The sequence below is a fragment of the Mobula hypostoma genome, chromosome 12, assembly GCF_963921235.1.
Source record: "Mobula hypostoma chromosome 12, sMobHyp1.1, whole genome shotgun sequence".
Lineage (NCBI taxonomy): Eukaryota > Metazoa > Chordata > Chondrichthyes > Myliobatiformes > Myliobatidae > Mobula > Mobula hypostoma.
Window position 1 is genome coordinate 22,151,567 of NC_086108.1, and position 18,023 is coordinate 22,169,589.

General features: G+C 41.5%; 1 protein-coding gene across 10 annotated transcripts in view; it reads left to right on the top strand.

Moving 5' to 3' along the window:
* rasal2 (RAS protein activator like 2) overlaps positions 1 to 18,023 on the top strand; it is a 418,356-nt gene that overhangs the window by 342,911 nt on the left and 57,422 nt on the right. For all 10 annotated transcript variants that reach the window (XM_063063734.1, XM_063063733.1, XM_063063735.1 and 7 more), the window contains 3 exons: positions 2,749 to 2,847; positions 8,943 to 9,497; positions 16,053 to 16,197. In XM_063063734.1, the coding sequence (XP_062919804.1) occupies positions 2,749 to 2,847; positions 8,943 to 9,497; positions 16,053 to 16,197 (799 nt within the window). The remainder of the gene's footprint in view (positions 1 to 2,748; positions 2,848 to 8,942; positions 9,498 to 16,052; positions 16,198 to 18,023) is intronic.

Here is an 18,023-nt window from a genome sequence, read left to right on the forward strand (position 1 = left end):
CTCTCTGGCTAAAAAAATTCCTCCTTACCTCTGTTCTAAAAGGTTGCCCCTCAATTATGAGGCTGTTTCCACCATAGGAAACATCCACTCCACATCCACCTTATCTAGTCCTTTCAACATTTGGTAGATTTCAATGAGATTCCCCGCGCAGTCTTCTAAATTCCAGTGAGTACAGGCCCAAAGTTGCCAAACGCTCCTCATATGTTAAGGCCTTCATTCCCGAAATCAACCAGGTGAACCTCCTTTGGATTCGCATCCTTTCTGAGATATGGAGCCCAAAACTGTTGATAATACTCCATGCGGCCTGACTAGTGTCTCGTAAAGCCTCAGCATTATTTCCTTGCTTTTATATTCTATTCCCCTTGAAATAAATGCCAACATTGAATTTGCCTTCCTTACCACAGACTCAACCTGTAAATTAACCTTCTGGAAGTCTTGCATGAAGACTCCTAAGTCCCAATGCGCCTCTGATGTTTGAATCTTCTCCCCATTTAGTTAAAAGCCTGCACTATTGTTCCTTTTTCTAAAATGCATTATCATACATTTCCAAACACTGTATTCCATCTGCCACTGTTTTGCCCATTCTTCCAATTTGTCTGTCCTGCTGCAATTGCATTGCTTCCTCAGCACAACCTACCCCCGACCTATCTTTGAGGGCCACAAAGCCATCATTTCCATTATCTAAATGATTGACAATGTGAAAAGCAGTGGTCCCAACTGACCCCTGAGGAACACCACTAGTCATCAGCAGCCAACCAGAAAAGGCCTCCTTTATTCCTACTCGCTCTTTCCTGCCTGTCAGCCATTTCTCTATCCATGCCAGTATCTTTCCAGTAACGCCATAGGATTTTATCTTGTTAAACAGCCTCATGAGTGGCACCTTATCAAATGCCTTCTGAAAATCCAAGTAAATGATACCCACTGCCTCTCCTTTGTCCACCCTGCTTGTTACTTACTCAAAGAACTCTAACAGATTTGTCAAGCAAGATCTCCCTTTACAGAAAACATGCTGACTTTGACTTATTTTAACATTAGTCTCCAAGTACCCTGAAACCTCAGCTTTAATAATAGACTCCAGCACTTTCACAACCACTGAGGTTAGGCTAACTGGCCTACAATTTCCTTCCTTTTTGCCTTCCTCCCTTCTTAAAGACAGGAGTGATATTTGCAATTTTCCAGTCCTTCGGGACCATGCTAGAATCAAGTGATTCTTGAATAATTCATGACTGATGCATCTGTTATCTCTTTGCAACCTCTCTCTGGACTCTGGGATGTAGCCTATCTGGTCTAGATGACCTGTCTACCTTCAGACCTTTTCAGTTTGCCTAGCACTTTTTCCTTTGTAATAGCAATGACACTCATTCCTGCTCCCCTACACTCATGGACCTCTGACACACTGCTAGTGTCTTCCACAGCCAGACTGATGCATAGTACCCATTAAGTTCATCTGTCATTTCTTTGTCCCCCATTACTTCCTCACCAGCATCATTTTCCAGTGGTCCAATATCAACTCTCACCTCCGTTTTACTCTTTATATAACTGAGAAAACTTTTAGTATCCTACTTTATATTATTGGTTTGTTTGCCCTCATATTTAATCTTTTCCCTTCTTATAGCTTTTTTAGTTGCATTTTGTTGGATTTTAAAAGCTTTCCAATCATCCAACTTCCCACTCTCTTTTGCTACTTTATATACCCTTTCCCTGGCTTTCATGCTGTCCTTAACTCCCCTTGTTAGCCATGCCATTGCCTAGCTCTGCCATTTGAGAGCAACTTCTTCTGTGGGACATACCTATCCTGCACCTTGTGAACTACTTCCAGAAACATCAGGCATCTCTGCTCTGTCATCATCCCTGCCAGTATCCTCTGCCAATTCATCTTGGCAAGCTCCTGTCTTATGCCTCTGTAATTCCCTTTATTCCATTGTGATACTAATACATTTGACTTACGCTTCTACCTCTCAAATTGTAGAATTAATTCAATCATATTATGATCACTGCCTCCTAAGGGTTCCTTTGCATTAAGCTGCCCAAGGAGATCTGGGTTATTACACAACACTCAATCTAAGATGGCCTTTCCTCATGTAGGCTCAGGCACAAGCTGCTCTAAAAAGCCATCTCACAGGAATTCAACAGATTCCCTCTCTTGCAATCCAATACCAACCTGATTTTCCCAGACCCTTTGCATATTGAAGTCCCTCATTACAATTGTGTCATTACTCTTATTACATGTCTTTTCCAGCTCCCTTTGCAATCTTAACCCCACATCTTGGCTACTATTTGAAGGCCTATATATGATTTCATAATGGTTTTTTCACCCTTGCAGTTTCTTAACTTCACACACAAAGATTTAACATTCTCTGACTCTTTGTCACCTCTTTCTAAAGATGTAATTCCATCTCTTACCAACAGAGCCACACCACTGCCTATGCCTTCCTATCTGTCCTTTTGATACAAAACATATCCTTTGATGCTAAGCTCCCAACTATGACCTTCTTTCAGCTATGACTCAGTGATGCCCACAACGTCATACCAACCAGTCGCTAACTGTGTCACAAATTCGTCCGCCTTATTCCAAATACTACGCGCATTTAAATACAGCATCTTCAGTCCTGCATTCTTCGCTCTTTTGAATTTTGTCTCTGTGGTACAATTGAATTCTTTACTCTGTCTCGATACGTAAAGAAGCAGCACTTTTCACCTTGCACTTGTAGCATGCCCAGGTATAACCTGACATATTTTGTGTTGCAGGTGTCATACACAGGAGGAAGTAAGTGCTTTAGCTGCTCATCTGTGGCAGAGAGAGATAAGTGGATGGAGAACCTTCGGAGAACTGTGCAACCAAACAAGGTAGTTATGTTTTAGTAAAAATGTGTTACTAAATATATTAAAATTGTTTGTTGTACTTTCAAAGTAAAGAAATTTGGCAGCTGGATTATCAAACCTAGCTGATAAAAATGTGCGCTTTAGGCAATCCAATAGACAGTATTAAGATTATTACCAAGAGCAAGTGAATGTCAGGACAGTTTGCTCTTATCTAGTCTTGTTATCTGTAAATGACAAAGACATGCTTTTAAATCATTCTGCATTAATGAGGAACTAACTCCGAGGGTGGGATGGATATCCTGCAAAGCCGTGATCCTTTCTTAAATCAAGGGATCCCTTCTTGCCCCTTCATCAAGGGTCTCTCAGGAAAAAGAAAACAAGAGTTATTGAGGTAATTAATACTGTACATGGGTAGTACAGTGGCGTAGCAGTTAACGTCATGCTATGACAGCACCAGTGATCCAGGTTCAATACCGTACCGCTGCTGTCTGTAAGGAGTTTGTACGTTCTCCCCGTGACCTTTGAGTTTCCTTTGGGTGCTCCTGGTTTTCTGCCCCATTCCAAAGACATACGGGTTAGAGTTAGTCAATTGTGGGCATGCTGTGCTGGTGTGGAAGCATGGCAACACTTGCAGTCTACTCCCAGCACATCCTCAGTCAGTGTTGGTCATTGACGCAGACAGCACATTTCACTGTATGTTTCAATGTTTGGATGTATATGTGATATATAGCTACTCTTTTAATCTTTTACTCCCGGAATTGCTCAAATCAGATCAATGTCATGATTTTATTGAGCAGCGTGTGAGTAATCTACTTGTTTACACACTCATCAGGGTCCAGTAGCTCACCTCTGTAGTTTGTTCCTTGAAGCACACATGCTGCAGGGTGCTTTTCATGTGTGTGCCATTCATCTTAACTTAGCAGTGGGATAAGAGATCCCACTGCTCATTGCAAACATCAGAGTAAATTTGTTATCAAAGTACATATATGTCACATTTCAGTCACTTTCCACTACCCTGAGATTCTTGTCCTCAAGCAAGCTGACCATTCCAAAACTATTATTTGAACTAAACTTTGCACCAAGTGTTCGTCTTGTGCTTTATTTCAGCTTCCCAGATTTTCAATCTGTTTCCTGCAGCATATAACATTCTTTTTTCTCAGATTCAGTATCCTTTTGGCCTGCAATGACACAATATCATACAAAACTTAACATGCAAGAGGATGTTTTGTATTTCAGAGGTTTGAGGATACGTCATTTTCAATTGATAGCATCCATGGGTGATTCCTTCTCTAAAGAAGAGATCAGATGTTGCAGAGTAGAGGAGTTGGCTTAATAAAGTGACCTCAGGAGTGGAGTCCAATGTGGTCTTTTGCTGCTGCAGCCCATCCACTTCAGTGTTCGATGTGTTGTGCATTCAGAGATGCTCGCCTACACACTATTGTTGTGACATGTGGTTATTTAAGTTACTCTCACCTTTTGTCATCTTGAACCAATCTGGTGATTCTCCTCGAGGTGTTTTCACCCACAGAACTACAGAACTGCCACTCACTGGGTGTTTTGGGGGGGGGGGGGTTGCACCATTTTTTGTAAGCTCTAAAGATTGTTGTGTGTGAAAGTCCCAGGAGATCAGTAGTTTCTGAGAAACTCAAACCACTCCATCAGGAACCAACAATTGTTCTACCGTCCAAGTCAGTTAGATCACATTTCTTCCCCATTCTGAAATTTGCTTGACCATGTCTGCATACTTTTATGCACTGAGTTGCTGCCACATGATTGGCTGATTAAATATTTGTGTTAACGAGCAGGTGTACAGATGTACCTAATGAAGTGGCCACTGAGTGTAGATGCGTGTTCATCCAGCATTTACTACTTCATGACACTGGTGTCCAGCCAAATTGGATGCGTTTTTCAATTGAGTCAAATACATTGCATATAAAGTAATGAAGTAATGCTGACTCTAGCAGTAAGTCACTTTGAATTATCACTTGAAACCTGCCCTAAACCTCATTGATTCATTGGGTCAGTTTTATTCTGCACTGCAGTTAGGTAATAAGGCTTATCTCATCTTGTTTTTGGATTCAGATTACAATAAGGGTGCTGTAAAAGACTCTTCTGAATAATGCTACTTGCTGCATTACTAACGTGGTTCATCAGATGCAGTGGTCAATGATACTTATGCTGTCATACTTAGGAAGTCGTGGCAGATTCAGTGTTCTCAAGGATGTTAATGTTATGCTGATCTTTCTGAACAGAATTAAGCATTTGGAGGGGCCATTATTATTGAACTGCAATGCTCATAACTTCAACTAACCACGTTTACAAAGTTCTGTGTATACTCATCATGATGTGGAAGATGCAGAATGTAATGATGTGCATGCTCATAAGGTCTGAATAATCACGTCTGTCTTGCTGATTTAATCTGCAACTTTCTGCTCCTAACAGTAATGCTGTTATTCACCTCTCAGCCTTATATAATGCTGTTAGGACTCTGCCTTCTGTCTCCAAGGACTGTAAAACCTGGAAACGGTGGGTGCACTCCAATTTTGACAGTGTTCATACCTGTGTCTGACTCTGTGCTTTTATATTTGTCGCAGTTCACCGTCACATTCTGTTCTTCTTTCAGGTCTTTTCATTGCTGCTTGCCGGCAGCTCAAATGCTGGTGTGTTCTTCAGATAAATAGTAATATGATGTACAGCTTGTGTGGTGTTGTGGGACTGCATGAGGCAAGCATTGCTTTCACGTGAGCAGGGCTTTTTCTAAAACTGCAGCACATTACAGTGTGCTCACCCGTGTGTACGTGACATTGCTCTATCCACAACCTTGTTCATACTGTCAGTCTTGTGAGTAAACTGAATCGGCCCACAAGTCACTCACGTGGCAATGTATGTGAACTATTCGCCCAGTGCAATGTTTCATTCAATTTACCACCTGAACCAATAGTCCGCCCTGCATTAGCCAGCTGCTTTCAAGTGCGCCTGCTGCAAACTTCCACCTAATCAGAATTTGTGTCAATATTATCAATGGGGTGTGCTCAACCTGGTCTGGTTGCATTCTGGGATTGATTATGTCTCTCCTCACGCGTGTGTACTTAGTACTTTCTCGATCACATTTTTCCGTTTTCCATTAGTGTTGATTAATTACTACACTCTTCCACCTGTGACTATTAATTTTCCTCCGTTTCCATCTGCAGCTTTGTATGTTATCTCTAAGTGTATATTAATTTATGCATAGGATGCTTTCAGTACACGGGTCATCAGATCTTTAAATGTTCTCCTTTGCATTGATATTCTTTTTGAAAGCAGGCTAAATTACAGATTGCATTAATAACATGCCGACGAACGTTTTTTGCCTGCCTTCTGTTCAACTTCATGAAAGATAATAATTTGTCGTGATTACAGTTTGAACATTTCAAAAGTATTTTGGAAATATAACAAAACATAACACCAAACGAAATCACACAAGAAGTTCTGATTATGAGGTTTACTGGTGCTCTGTGTTATATATTTTCAAATGTTCTATTCTCAATTGGACATCCTTGAAGCAATGGTAAATTACTTTTGTAAGTACAAAATCCTCGATTCAACCTCTTCAATCAATTATGTGAGCATACCAAAGAGGGCCAGTGGTTGTCATGCTCTAATGACTGTGCTCAGGAACGTGTACAGGATTGACCCTCATTCAGTTTGGTTCTGCAAATTGTGGGGCTTCCCCTCAGTTTAGCTACAGCCCTACATCTGCTACTGTATCACAGCATCTGTAGAGGGAAATGGGTTTCTCCTCATCATATGCAGGAAGTCAAGTCAAGTCAAGTCAAGTTTATTGTCATTTCGAGAATAAGCTGCTGGTACGGCACACAGTAAAAACGAAACAATGTTCCTCCAGGACCATGGTGCTACATGAAACAACATAAAACTACACTAGACTATGTGAGATAGCACTAGACTACGTAAAACAACATAAAAACTGCACTGGACTACATAAAGTGCACAAAACAGTGCAGGGCAGTACAATAATTAATAAACAAGACAGTAGGCACAGTAGAGGACAAATTACAACATAATAATAAATGATGTAGATGTTAGTCTAGACTCTGAGTATTGAGGAGCCTGATGGCTTGGGGGAAGAAACTGTTGCATAGTCTGGTCGTGAGAGCCCGAATGTTTCGGTACCTTTTGCCAGATGGCAGGAAGGAGAAGGGTTTGAGTGAGGGATGCGTGAGGTCCTTCACAATACTGTTAGCTTTGCGGGTGCAGCGTGTGGTGTAAATGCCTGTAATAGCGGGAAGAGAGATGATCTTCTCAGCTGACCTCACTATCTGCTGCAGGGTCTTGCGTTCCGAGACAGTGCAATTCCCAAACCAGGCAGTGATGCAGCTGCTCAGGATGCTATCAATACATCCTCTGTAGAATGTGGTGAGGATGGGGGTGTGGGAGATGGACTTTTCTCAGCCTTTGCAAAAAGTAGAGACGCTGCTGGGCTTTCTTGGCTATGGAGCTGGTGTTGAGGGACCAGGTGAGATTCTGCGCCAGGTGAACACCAAGAAATTTGGTGCTTTTAACGATCTCAACAGAGGAGCCGTCAATGTTCAGCGGAGAGTGGTCGCTCCGTGCTCTCCTGAAGTCAACAACCATCTCTTGTTCACATTCAGAGGCAGGTTGTTGGCTCTGCACCAGTCTGTTAGCCGCTGCACCTCCTCTCTGTATACTGACTCATAGTTCTTGCTGATGAGACCCACCACGGTCGTGTCATCAGGAAACTTGATGCGTGATTTGAGCTATGTATTGCTGCACAGGCGTGGGTCAGCAGAGTGAACAGCAGTGGACTGAGCACACAGCCCTGGGGGGCCCCCGTGCTCAGTGTGATGGTGTTGGAGACGCTGCTCCCAATCCGGACAGACTGAGGTCTCCCAGTCAGGAACTCTAGGATCCAGTTGCAGAGGGAGGTGTTCAGGCCCAGCAGTTTCAGCTTTCCAATCAGGTGCTGAGGAATGATTGTGTTGAATGCTGAACTGAAGTCTATGAACAGCATTTTGTCCAGGTGGGTGAGGGCCAGGTGGAAGGTGTTGGCGATGGTGTCGTCTCTTGAGCAGTTGGGATGATACGCGAACTGCAGGGGGTCCAGTGAGGGGGACAGCAGGGTCTTGATGTGCCTCATGACAAGCCTACTAGTCAACCACACAGTGCAGTAGCTCTAGCTCCTTGGCTTATAAGTTCATGTCTCATCAGAAGATTTTTATTTAAGACTATCTATAAACCAATTGAAAAACAATTGCTCATAGAATTTTGCAAATGAGCAAGAAATGTTTGAATCCTTGCCACCAGCCCCCTTCCAATTTCACTGTTACTGAAACTCCATTTCCTCCCAATTTTATTCTTGGTAATCAGTGATTTTAATCAGTTAATGATTCAGACAACAGAGCATCAAGTGGACCCTTATTAAAAGTGCATTTTGACCATTGGAAGTGCCCAAAAATTCATGCTGTTAATCCCCAGTTGTCACTTCTCAAGATTTTTTTATCAGAAGGCAACTTGATTTGATAATTCCAGATAAGCCATATAAAGTACTGGTAAAGTTAATCATTACATTTTTATAAATTTACCGGAGGTTGACAGGATGATCTACTTTGATGGTCAGTTTCCAGCTGTATTTTTGGGAATTATTGTTATTGTCACTGTTTACTCTTTAACTTCTGCTGCAAATGCACCTTGTTAATTTATTTGTGGTAATATTACTTTATGTGTTGTGTGCGTGAGTTATATGTATTATGTTGTGCACCTTGGTCCGGAGGAATGTTGTTTCGTTTGGTGATATACATGTGAATGGATGAATGACAGTAAACTTAGCTTCAATTTGGAGTTGACTTGAAAAGCCTTCAAACAAGTCCTAGTCTATCACGTATTATAAAAATGTATTATTAGGAAATTAGAGGGGAATGTAACTCATGCTGGGATCAAATATCCAGCCTTTCAGTTCTGCCTATCATCATCATTATTATCAATTACAAAAAAACGGCATGCTTTGGACTCAGTAACCTGGGTGGGTTTTTGTGCATATGAAAAATAATCAAGAAGTGATTGGACTAAGAAATACTGATAGATGAACTGCTTTATGTTTGCAGGACAACTGTCGCCGTGCAGAAAATGTACTCCGGCTCTGGATTATTGAAGCAAAAGATTTAGCCCCTAAAAAGAGGTACTTCTGTGAACTGTGCCTGGATGACACACTTTATGCACGAACTACCAGTAAAATGAAAGCAGATAACCTTTTTTGGGGTGAGCACTTTGAATTTTACACTTTGCCAATGGTCAGGAATATTACTGTGCATATTTACAAGGATATGGACAAGAAGAAAAAGAAAGATAAGAATAATTATGTGGGATTAATCAATATTCCAATCACTAGTGTCACTGGACGACAGTTCATAGAGAAATGGTACCCTGTCAGCACACCAAACTCAAACAAGGGCAAAGGAGGAAGCCCTTGTATCCGCATTAAATGCCGCTATCAGACAATTGCCATTCTGCCTATGGAACTATATAAGGAGTTTGCAGAGTTTGTCACCAATAACTATACCATGTTGTGCTCTGTTCTGGAGCCAGTTATCAGTGTGAAGAACAAAGAAGAGATGGCCTGTGCACTTGTTCATATCCTGCAAAGTACTGGTCGTGCAAAGGTAGGCAAAACAATTACTACAGTGATATTGGAACTGCCTTCTATCTTTTGTTGTGATAATAAGCTGAACCAGATAAAAATATTGACACCTTATCAGCAAATTTGAACAATGAAATTCTTCTGTGTTTTTTTTAATGTTTCAACTGTTTATTTCAGTCAATTTAAACTGCTGGGTCTTTCAGCGGCATCTTGTTCTATTCAGACCCCATGAAGTAATTGATATTTTCTAGGTGGTTGTTAATCTGTGTGCATATTTGTCATTTGAAACTCTAAGTTTGGATGTTAAAAACCAGTAGAGTCGTGGATTTTCCTGAGAGATGAACATATTGGTACAAATTTAGCTGATCTCCTGCGACCTGTCTCAGTTGATGGCACTTTTTTATTTGGTTTAGAACTCTGATGCAGTGAGACAACACAATGTGAAAACATATTGGCCTTCTACCATGATACCAGGCAAGGAAACAAACCATTCAGTGATTGCCGCCCAGTCAGCTGACGGTAACTGTTGAGGCTCATTGATGAAGGACAGCTGGGGAGAATGGGGAGAATTCTTACACCATCATCGGTTTGCTCTTCTGGGATTACATTGGAACCATTTCACTGGGGTTTCCACTGAGAACCCACACACATTCAAATCTTTATCAGTCTTCCTAAAGCAGAAAATATTCTATCATTCTATATCTTTCCAAATAGTAATTCTCACATTTCTTGCTGTTGAATATGACATAATTTAGATTAAATTATTAAATATAATCTTTGATGTGGTTTGAATCCATTATAGCTGAAGCCCTTTTATCGATGCTATTTTTGACCAACCAGTAAAATACAGTCATTGATATTGCCTATATCTATTGCAGCAGTGTGTAAATCACAGATCTTGCAATGTCAAGCCTTTATCAAAATGGACTGAATTGTCCACCCTGTCAGTTGTGTATATCCTGTTTCCCTCTCTTACCTTATCTCCATACCTGCCCATCACCTCCCTCTGGCGCTCCTCCATCTTCCCTTTCTTCCATGGTCTTCTATCCTCTTCTGTCAGATTGCCCCTTCTCCATGTATCTCTTTCACCAACCAACTTCCCAGCTCTTTACTTCACCCTCTTCTCTTCTCCTGGTTCCAACTATAACCCACCACCTTGTATTTCTTCCTCCCCTCCCCACACCTTCTCCCATCCTTTCCGGTCCTGAAGAAGGGTCTCAGCCCGAAACATCAACTGTTTATTCTTTTCCATAGATACGGCCTGACCTCCTGAGTCCCTCAGCATTTTGTGTGTCTTACTTCGGATTTCCAGCATCTGCAGATTTTCTTGCAGCTGTGTGTGTCGTTGGCATTCCTACTCCCTGGGTCTTTGAACTTCCCATCTCTGGGCTTTTGCAAATTGATGTCATCAAATGAAAATAAATATTACTTCTCTGCAGCTGTGTCTTGTCTGTAGTTCAGTCACAGTCTTTTGAAGTTTAAACATTTGAAATAATCCCCACTGTGGCAATTTAATCTGTTTTTGTGTTATGTTCTCTGTTTTATATTGGAGTGGTTTATTGTTTATTTGTTTTTTTGGAATATTTATCACTAAGGCTGAGATTTCCAATATTTTCTTGTTCAGTTTTAAATCTCTTCCGTTTCTGTCTCCACTTGCGAGAGAAAGGCATGCCAATCATTCATAATTGTTGCTACAGCTGTCTGCAGCAGAAAATTCTCATTAAAGCTCAGAAGATAAAGAACCTTTGCTAGAATAAGGTCACAGCTACTGTGTTTGTCATTATATTGAATGAGCAATTACAATGGAAACTCTGTTGCAACTCGTGTTTCAGAACTGTGCCCCAGGTCAGGTAACTGTCAGGAGGCAATAATGGACCATGTGAACTCGGGCTATATCTCTGATTATTTAGTAACCTTTGTCTGCAAGAGCAACCTTCTGAGCTGCTGCATTGGCTCAGTGGGTTAATGATATTCTGTCTGATAAAAGAGTCCTGAGACCGGGGTGGCGGGGGTGAGGGGGGCTGATCTACACCCTGGAACGTTGTACAAGGCCCTTTCTATCACTAATGTGGATGTAAAACGTACCATGTCACAGTTTACAAGACCTGGGATTCCCCATTCCCTCACTGCAGCTGTCCTTCAACATCATAAAAACAAGTTATCTGACCATTTTCAGATTAATTTATTTGCCACATGTATATCAAACTGTACAGTGAAGCGTCTTGGCCTGAAATGTCGACTGTACCTCTTCCTAGAGACACGAAGGGTCTTGGCCTGAAATGTCGACTGTACCTTTTCCTAGAGATGCTGCCTGGCCTGCTGCGTTCACCAGCAACTTTGATGTGTGTTGCTTGAATTTCCAGCATCTGCAGAATTCCTGTTATATACAGTGAAATGTGTCATTTCCCTTAACAACCAACATTCGGGCGCCGGCATAGCATGCTCACACTGCTTAGCAGAAAACAACACAACAGCAAACAAGCCCCTTTCCTCTCTTCACCCACACACCCCTCCAACCCCAGGATAGACCGCTGAGCCTCCAGCAGAGTTGGGGACAGTAGCCCTCCATCTTTCCCCAGCGCACTTCACATTGATGTTCATGCGGTGTGCTAAAGCTGGCTTCTGCATTTCTCATATCACAGTGTTATGATACTTCAAAGAAGATACTCCTCTAGATCTGCAATTCTTTCAAATTTCTTAGGATTGTGATAGGTACCATAAATATGCAAGTTCAGTATTGACGGAACGGTGTTGGAGAATCCTAAGTTTGACTTTTGTCTCTTTGAGTGTGACAATGAATGAAAGAGATCTTAAATGATTAGCTGGAATGTTATACTTGGCTGTTTTTAAAAATTAGAACATAGAACATAGAGCAGTACAGGACAGTACAGGCCCTTCGGCCCATATTTAATCTTCATACCTTCCCTTGAAAGCAATTTACAGACTTTTAAAACCAAGGTACTCTTGTTTGCCAGTGTTATAACAGAAAACAGCGTCCTGAAGAAGGCTTTTGGCCTGGAACGTTGACTGTTTATTCATTTCCATAGATGCTGTTGATCCTGACCTGTTGAGTTCCTCCAGCATTTTATGTGCGTTACTCTAGATTTCCAGCATCTGCAAAATCTCGTGTTTATAAAACAGTGTAATTTTATGTTTCCTGAAAATTTCACGAACATGTTTTTGTTTGCTTTATTGTGTGTTGAATTATCTGACCAAAGGGGAACAAGGATGAGATATGTGGGGAGGGGGAATAATTTGCCAACTGGAAACTGCTTGGCTTAGAGTCATTGTCTTTGCCAGTTCACTAATTGTGGCACATTGATTTCGCTAAAACATCATTGTCTGAAATTACAGCATCTCAGGGTTGCATATGGTGGCATATATGTACCTTGATACTTTGAACTTTGTACAAAATTACTGCATTTTCTGCAAATCTGCAGAAAAAAATGCTTCTTTTCTTGAATTGTAGAACCTTTAAGATGGAACTGTTGGAAAACGAAGTGCTGTTTCTTTTTCCTAAAATTCTATGCACTGCACTTGACAGGGCTTTTGATTTGACCATTCCATTTCACTTACTTTGGGTTCTCACCCATTTCCTCATGGGATTACTCCTGAATCCATCTTTTGGCAAACCAGAAGTTCAGTGAGTTGTCATCTGCCATTTCCAACATTCAAACTCACAGCCATCCTCACACCCATCTTTCACTCTCCTTTCTGCATTCATAAAGAAACATTCCCGTCCCAAACCATCTTGCTTTCCAGCCACATAAGATACCGTACTTGTTCTTTTGCATCCTTCTGTTCCCACCAACCAAACATCTTTTACAGGTAAAACAACAAAATACTTCTACAGTGATAAAATGCTTTGAGAGGTTGATCATGACTAGACTGAATTCCTGCCTCAACATGGACCTGGACCCATTGCAATTTGCCTGTCACCACAATAGGTCAACGGCAGATGCAATCTCAATGGCTCTTCACATGACTTTAGACCACCTGGATGACACAAACACCTATGTCAGGAGGCTGTGCATTAACTATAGGTCACCATTTACTATCATCATTCCCATAATCCTGATTGAAAAGTTGCAGAACGTGGGTCTCTGCAACCCCCTCTGCAATTGGATCCTTGACTTCCTAACTGGAAGACCACAATCTGTACAGATTGGTGATAACATATCCTCTCGCTCACGATCAATACTGGTGCACCTCAGTGGTGAGTGCTTAACCCACTGCTCTACTCTCTATGTACCCATGACTGTGTGGCTAGGCAAGGCTTAAACACTAAATATGCTGATGATACAACCATTGATGGTAGCATCTCAGATGGTGACGAGAGGGCATACAGGAGTAAGATATGCCAACTAGTAGAGTGGTATTGCCGCAACAACCTGGCACTAAAACATCAGTAAGCCGAAAGAGCTGATTGTGGTCTTCGGGAAGGGTAAGACGAAGGGCCACATAGCAATCCTCAGAGGGATCCGAAGTGGAGAGAGTGAGCAGTTTCAAGTTCCTGGGTGTCAAGACCTCTGAGGATCTAACCTGGTTCCAACATATTGATGTAGTTATAAAGAAGGCAAGACAGCGGCTATACTTTATTAGGAGTTTGAAGAGATTTGGTATGTCAGGCTGTATACATACATCTTCTGATGCTTCTGGACACATCTTCAGTGATGTTCCTGGAATCATCGGGTGTTTTGGGTCTTTCGACATCATACAACCTCCTCCAGGTGACCCAGCTGGGGCTGATCAGATCTCAGCTTGTGTCCAGATGGCTAGCTTCTTATGACTCCATGGCTCCCCTCTTTTGAGCCACAGCCATCTTGAGGCCCCCTCTGCCACATCAGTGGTACTGCGGATGGCTCTCCTCTTCAACAAATATACTCAAAAACTTCTATAGGTGTAACGTGGAGAGCATTCTGACAGGCTGCATCACTGTCTGGTATGGGCGGGGGGCTACACACAGGACCGAAAGAGACTGCAGAGGGTTGTAAATTTAGTCGGCTCCATCTTGGGTACTAGCATACAAAATACTCAGGACATCTTCAAGGAGTGGTGTCTCAGAAAGGCAGCATCCATTATTAAGGACCCCTAGCACCCAGAGCATGCTCTTTTCTCACTGATACCATCATGTAGGAGGTACAGAAGCCTGAAGTCAACCAACTTCACGAGTCATGCCGGTGATAGTGGTCGGTGGGACTAGGTGAGAGTAAGAGTTAGGCACGGACTTGAAGGGCCGAGATAGCCTGTTTCTGTGCTGTAATTGTTATATGGTTATGAATATGTATACAACATTAATTTCTTGTTGGAACTATTACCAACCTGTTGATGAAACTGATAATTGTCACAGTGCTGTAGCTGGTAGAGCTGCTGCCTCGCTGTTCCAGTGACATCTGTTCAGTCCTTACCTTGGGTGCTGTGTGTGTGTGGAATCTGCACTTTCTCTCTATGTTTGCATGGGTTTCTTCTGGTTTCCTCCACAGATAGGTTAATTGACCACTGTAGATTGCCTCTTATGTGTGGATGTGTGGTATTTGGAGAAAATTGATAAGAATACAAGGAGAATACAGTGGCTTAGAGTAAAACTGGTGTCAATATGAGCGCTTGGTGGTCTGCGTTATCTCATTTAGCTGAAGAACCTATTTCCATGCAGAATCTCTTCATGATAATGTGACTGTAACCTATCTAACCCTGCTCCAATGCAACTGAATGGTTTGAAAACTGATTCCACCGAACAGTATTGCATTCAGTTTTGCTTAAATTCTCTCTTGCTAACATTTTGTCTTTTTGTTTAATTAATGCTTTTGAGAAATGTGTGAATCACTACTCATGATTGACGTGTTATTTATAGCACAGCATTCTCAGGTTAACAACTGAATTGGTGTTAATTTGACTGCACCACATTATAAAACTCGGTCAAAGTGGTGCCTGCTATGACATTATCTGCACTGGTTCAAATTATCCTGGACGGTCTGAAAGATAAGGGAGATGTATGTTGATTGTAATTGCTTGGAACCACTTGATTTTTTTATTCAGTAAGCGCTTCATGCTGCTGCTCAATCTTTATTATGTTTTTACAGTCTTCAGTATTGTCTGTATTATGCTCAGCTACTTTAGAAACAGGTATCATGTCATTTCTTCTTAACAGTCAAATTTTTGGATAATTTTATGTGTTGGAATGCCCACATAAGAGGATTTCAATATCAAATGTTCTTTCTTCATTGGCATAAACGTCAAGATCTCAATGTCTCAGAAACAGAAGTTTTTACATTGCTTCTCTTTCCCAATAACTACATTTAAAGAATTAACCTGAAGCTACACAGAGTCACATATTGAATGCCCCGTGTTTGGCTCAGTGCCAGCTCCTGTACACAGTAGGTAATGGGGAATGATCCACTCACCTAGATAGGCCTCATTTCCAGTCTCTATGCTTTCACAAATTGGTCTTAATCTCTTTAGATTGAAGCTCTGTGAGTGAGTGCTCATGTTAGTGAAGGTGAAGATTTCATTTTCTCAACACTTTATAGAACATCAGCTGTTGCCCACCATTGAGGCTTTTAATTCATTCTGCATTCAGGATTTCCTGACGGACCTGGTGATGTCTGAGGTGGATCGATGTGGGGAGCATGATGTTCTCCTCTTCAGGGAAAATACCTTAGCAACAAAAGCCATAGAAGAATATTTGAAGCTTGTTGGCCAGAAGTACCTCCATGATGCCTTAGGTAAGATACAATGATATATGAATATTCTGGTCTGTCTTCGGTTCACTGATGCTACTGCTATCACACAGGTGCCCTGGAGCAGTTTGGTATAGGAAAATACATGCAAATATATGAGGGAGGATGACAAACATTGTATTTCCCCCCTCCTCTAAATGTAAATAATAATGACCCAAATTTGACTGGATTTACCTGGGATATTATTCGATCTTTTTGCAGTATTGGGAAACTCTGTCCTCTTTCACATTAGTGACAAAATCATGCCATAAGAAAAGTTTACGTGAATGTACACTTGCTGTAGAAATCAGACTCAGAAGCAAGTGCTGGCCGTTGTTGTCCCCAAGGTCAATTGTTGACTTCAAATCTAGAGTTGATTTACACAAAATCATTGAAAGCATAAGAGTATAGGCCAAGACGTATTCACCACAGTAGGTGCACGGCTGGTTCTGACACTGCAGTATTGATACCCTGTGACAGTGTGCAGAATGATATTTGCTTCCAAAACTGGTTTCCAGTGGAGAGAGCCAACCAGGGACCTTTCCTGCAATCTGCTGCAGTGCTTACAACACAAACTAGTGGATGCTTTCCTCTCATGAGAATATATATTCAAATAGGGAATGAAGGATATACCATACTCTTTATTTTTATATAATAGCTTCTCACCACCTGCCCTGTGAAACCCTTAAGACCACCTCTAATTCTGCTGATTTCCAGAGAACACTAGCACAGTCTATTGCCTTATTTCAAAGGGCAACTTTACATCCCAGAGTCTGTTGAATATCCTTCTGAAGCAAATAAATCCTTCTTTGGTGAAGGAAACCAAAATTGTGACCTGGGTAGTCTCCCCAAGCCCTGTGTGCATACAGCACCTCCTTACATTTTAACTCCTACCCTCTCGCAATGTAGCCTAGAGTAAAAAGTACTTTCCAAATGATTGTAATTCTGAAAGAAGCATTCCCAAGGTTCTCAAATGTCGACATTTACTAAGTTCTCTTTGTATTTGTACCCTTGTAAATAAGTTCACTATACTTCAGTTCAAGTATTATCTCAATGCCCAATCACTTAAATGTAATTTTCCAACTTCCACCCTGCCCTCAAATTCACCTGGTCTATTTCCAACACCCCGCTTCCCTTTCTCAACCTCTCTATTTCAATCTCTGGAGAATGCTCATCCAGCAATGTCTAGTACAAACCAACGGACTTTCACAACTACCTAGACTATACCTTATCCCACCCTACTAGTAAAAACCATATAACCATACAATTACAGCACGGAAACAGGCCATCTCGGCCCTTCTAGTCCGTGCCAAACTCTTACTCTCACCTAGTCCCACCAACCTGCACTCAGCCCATAACCCTCTATTCCTTTGCTGTCCATATATCTATCCAATTTAACTTTAAACGACAATATCAAACCTGCCTCATCCACTTCTGCTGGAAGCTCGTTCCACACAGCTACCACTCTCTGAGTAAAGAAGTTCCCCCTCATGTTACCCCTAAACTTTTGCCCTTTAACTCTCAACTCATGTCCTGTTGTTTGAATCTCCCCCATTCTCAATGGGAAAAGCCTATCCACGTCAACTCTTTCAATCCCCCTCATAATTTTAAACACCTCTATCAAGTCCCCCCTCAACCTTCTACGCTCCAAAGAATAAAGACTTAACTTGTTCAACCTTTCTCTGTAACCTAGGAGATGAAACACAGACAACATTTTAGTAAATCTCCTCTGTACTCTCTCAATTTTATTGACATCTTTCCTATAATTCGGTGACCAGAACTGTACACAATACTCCAAATTTGGCCTTACCAATGCCTTATACAATTTCAAC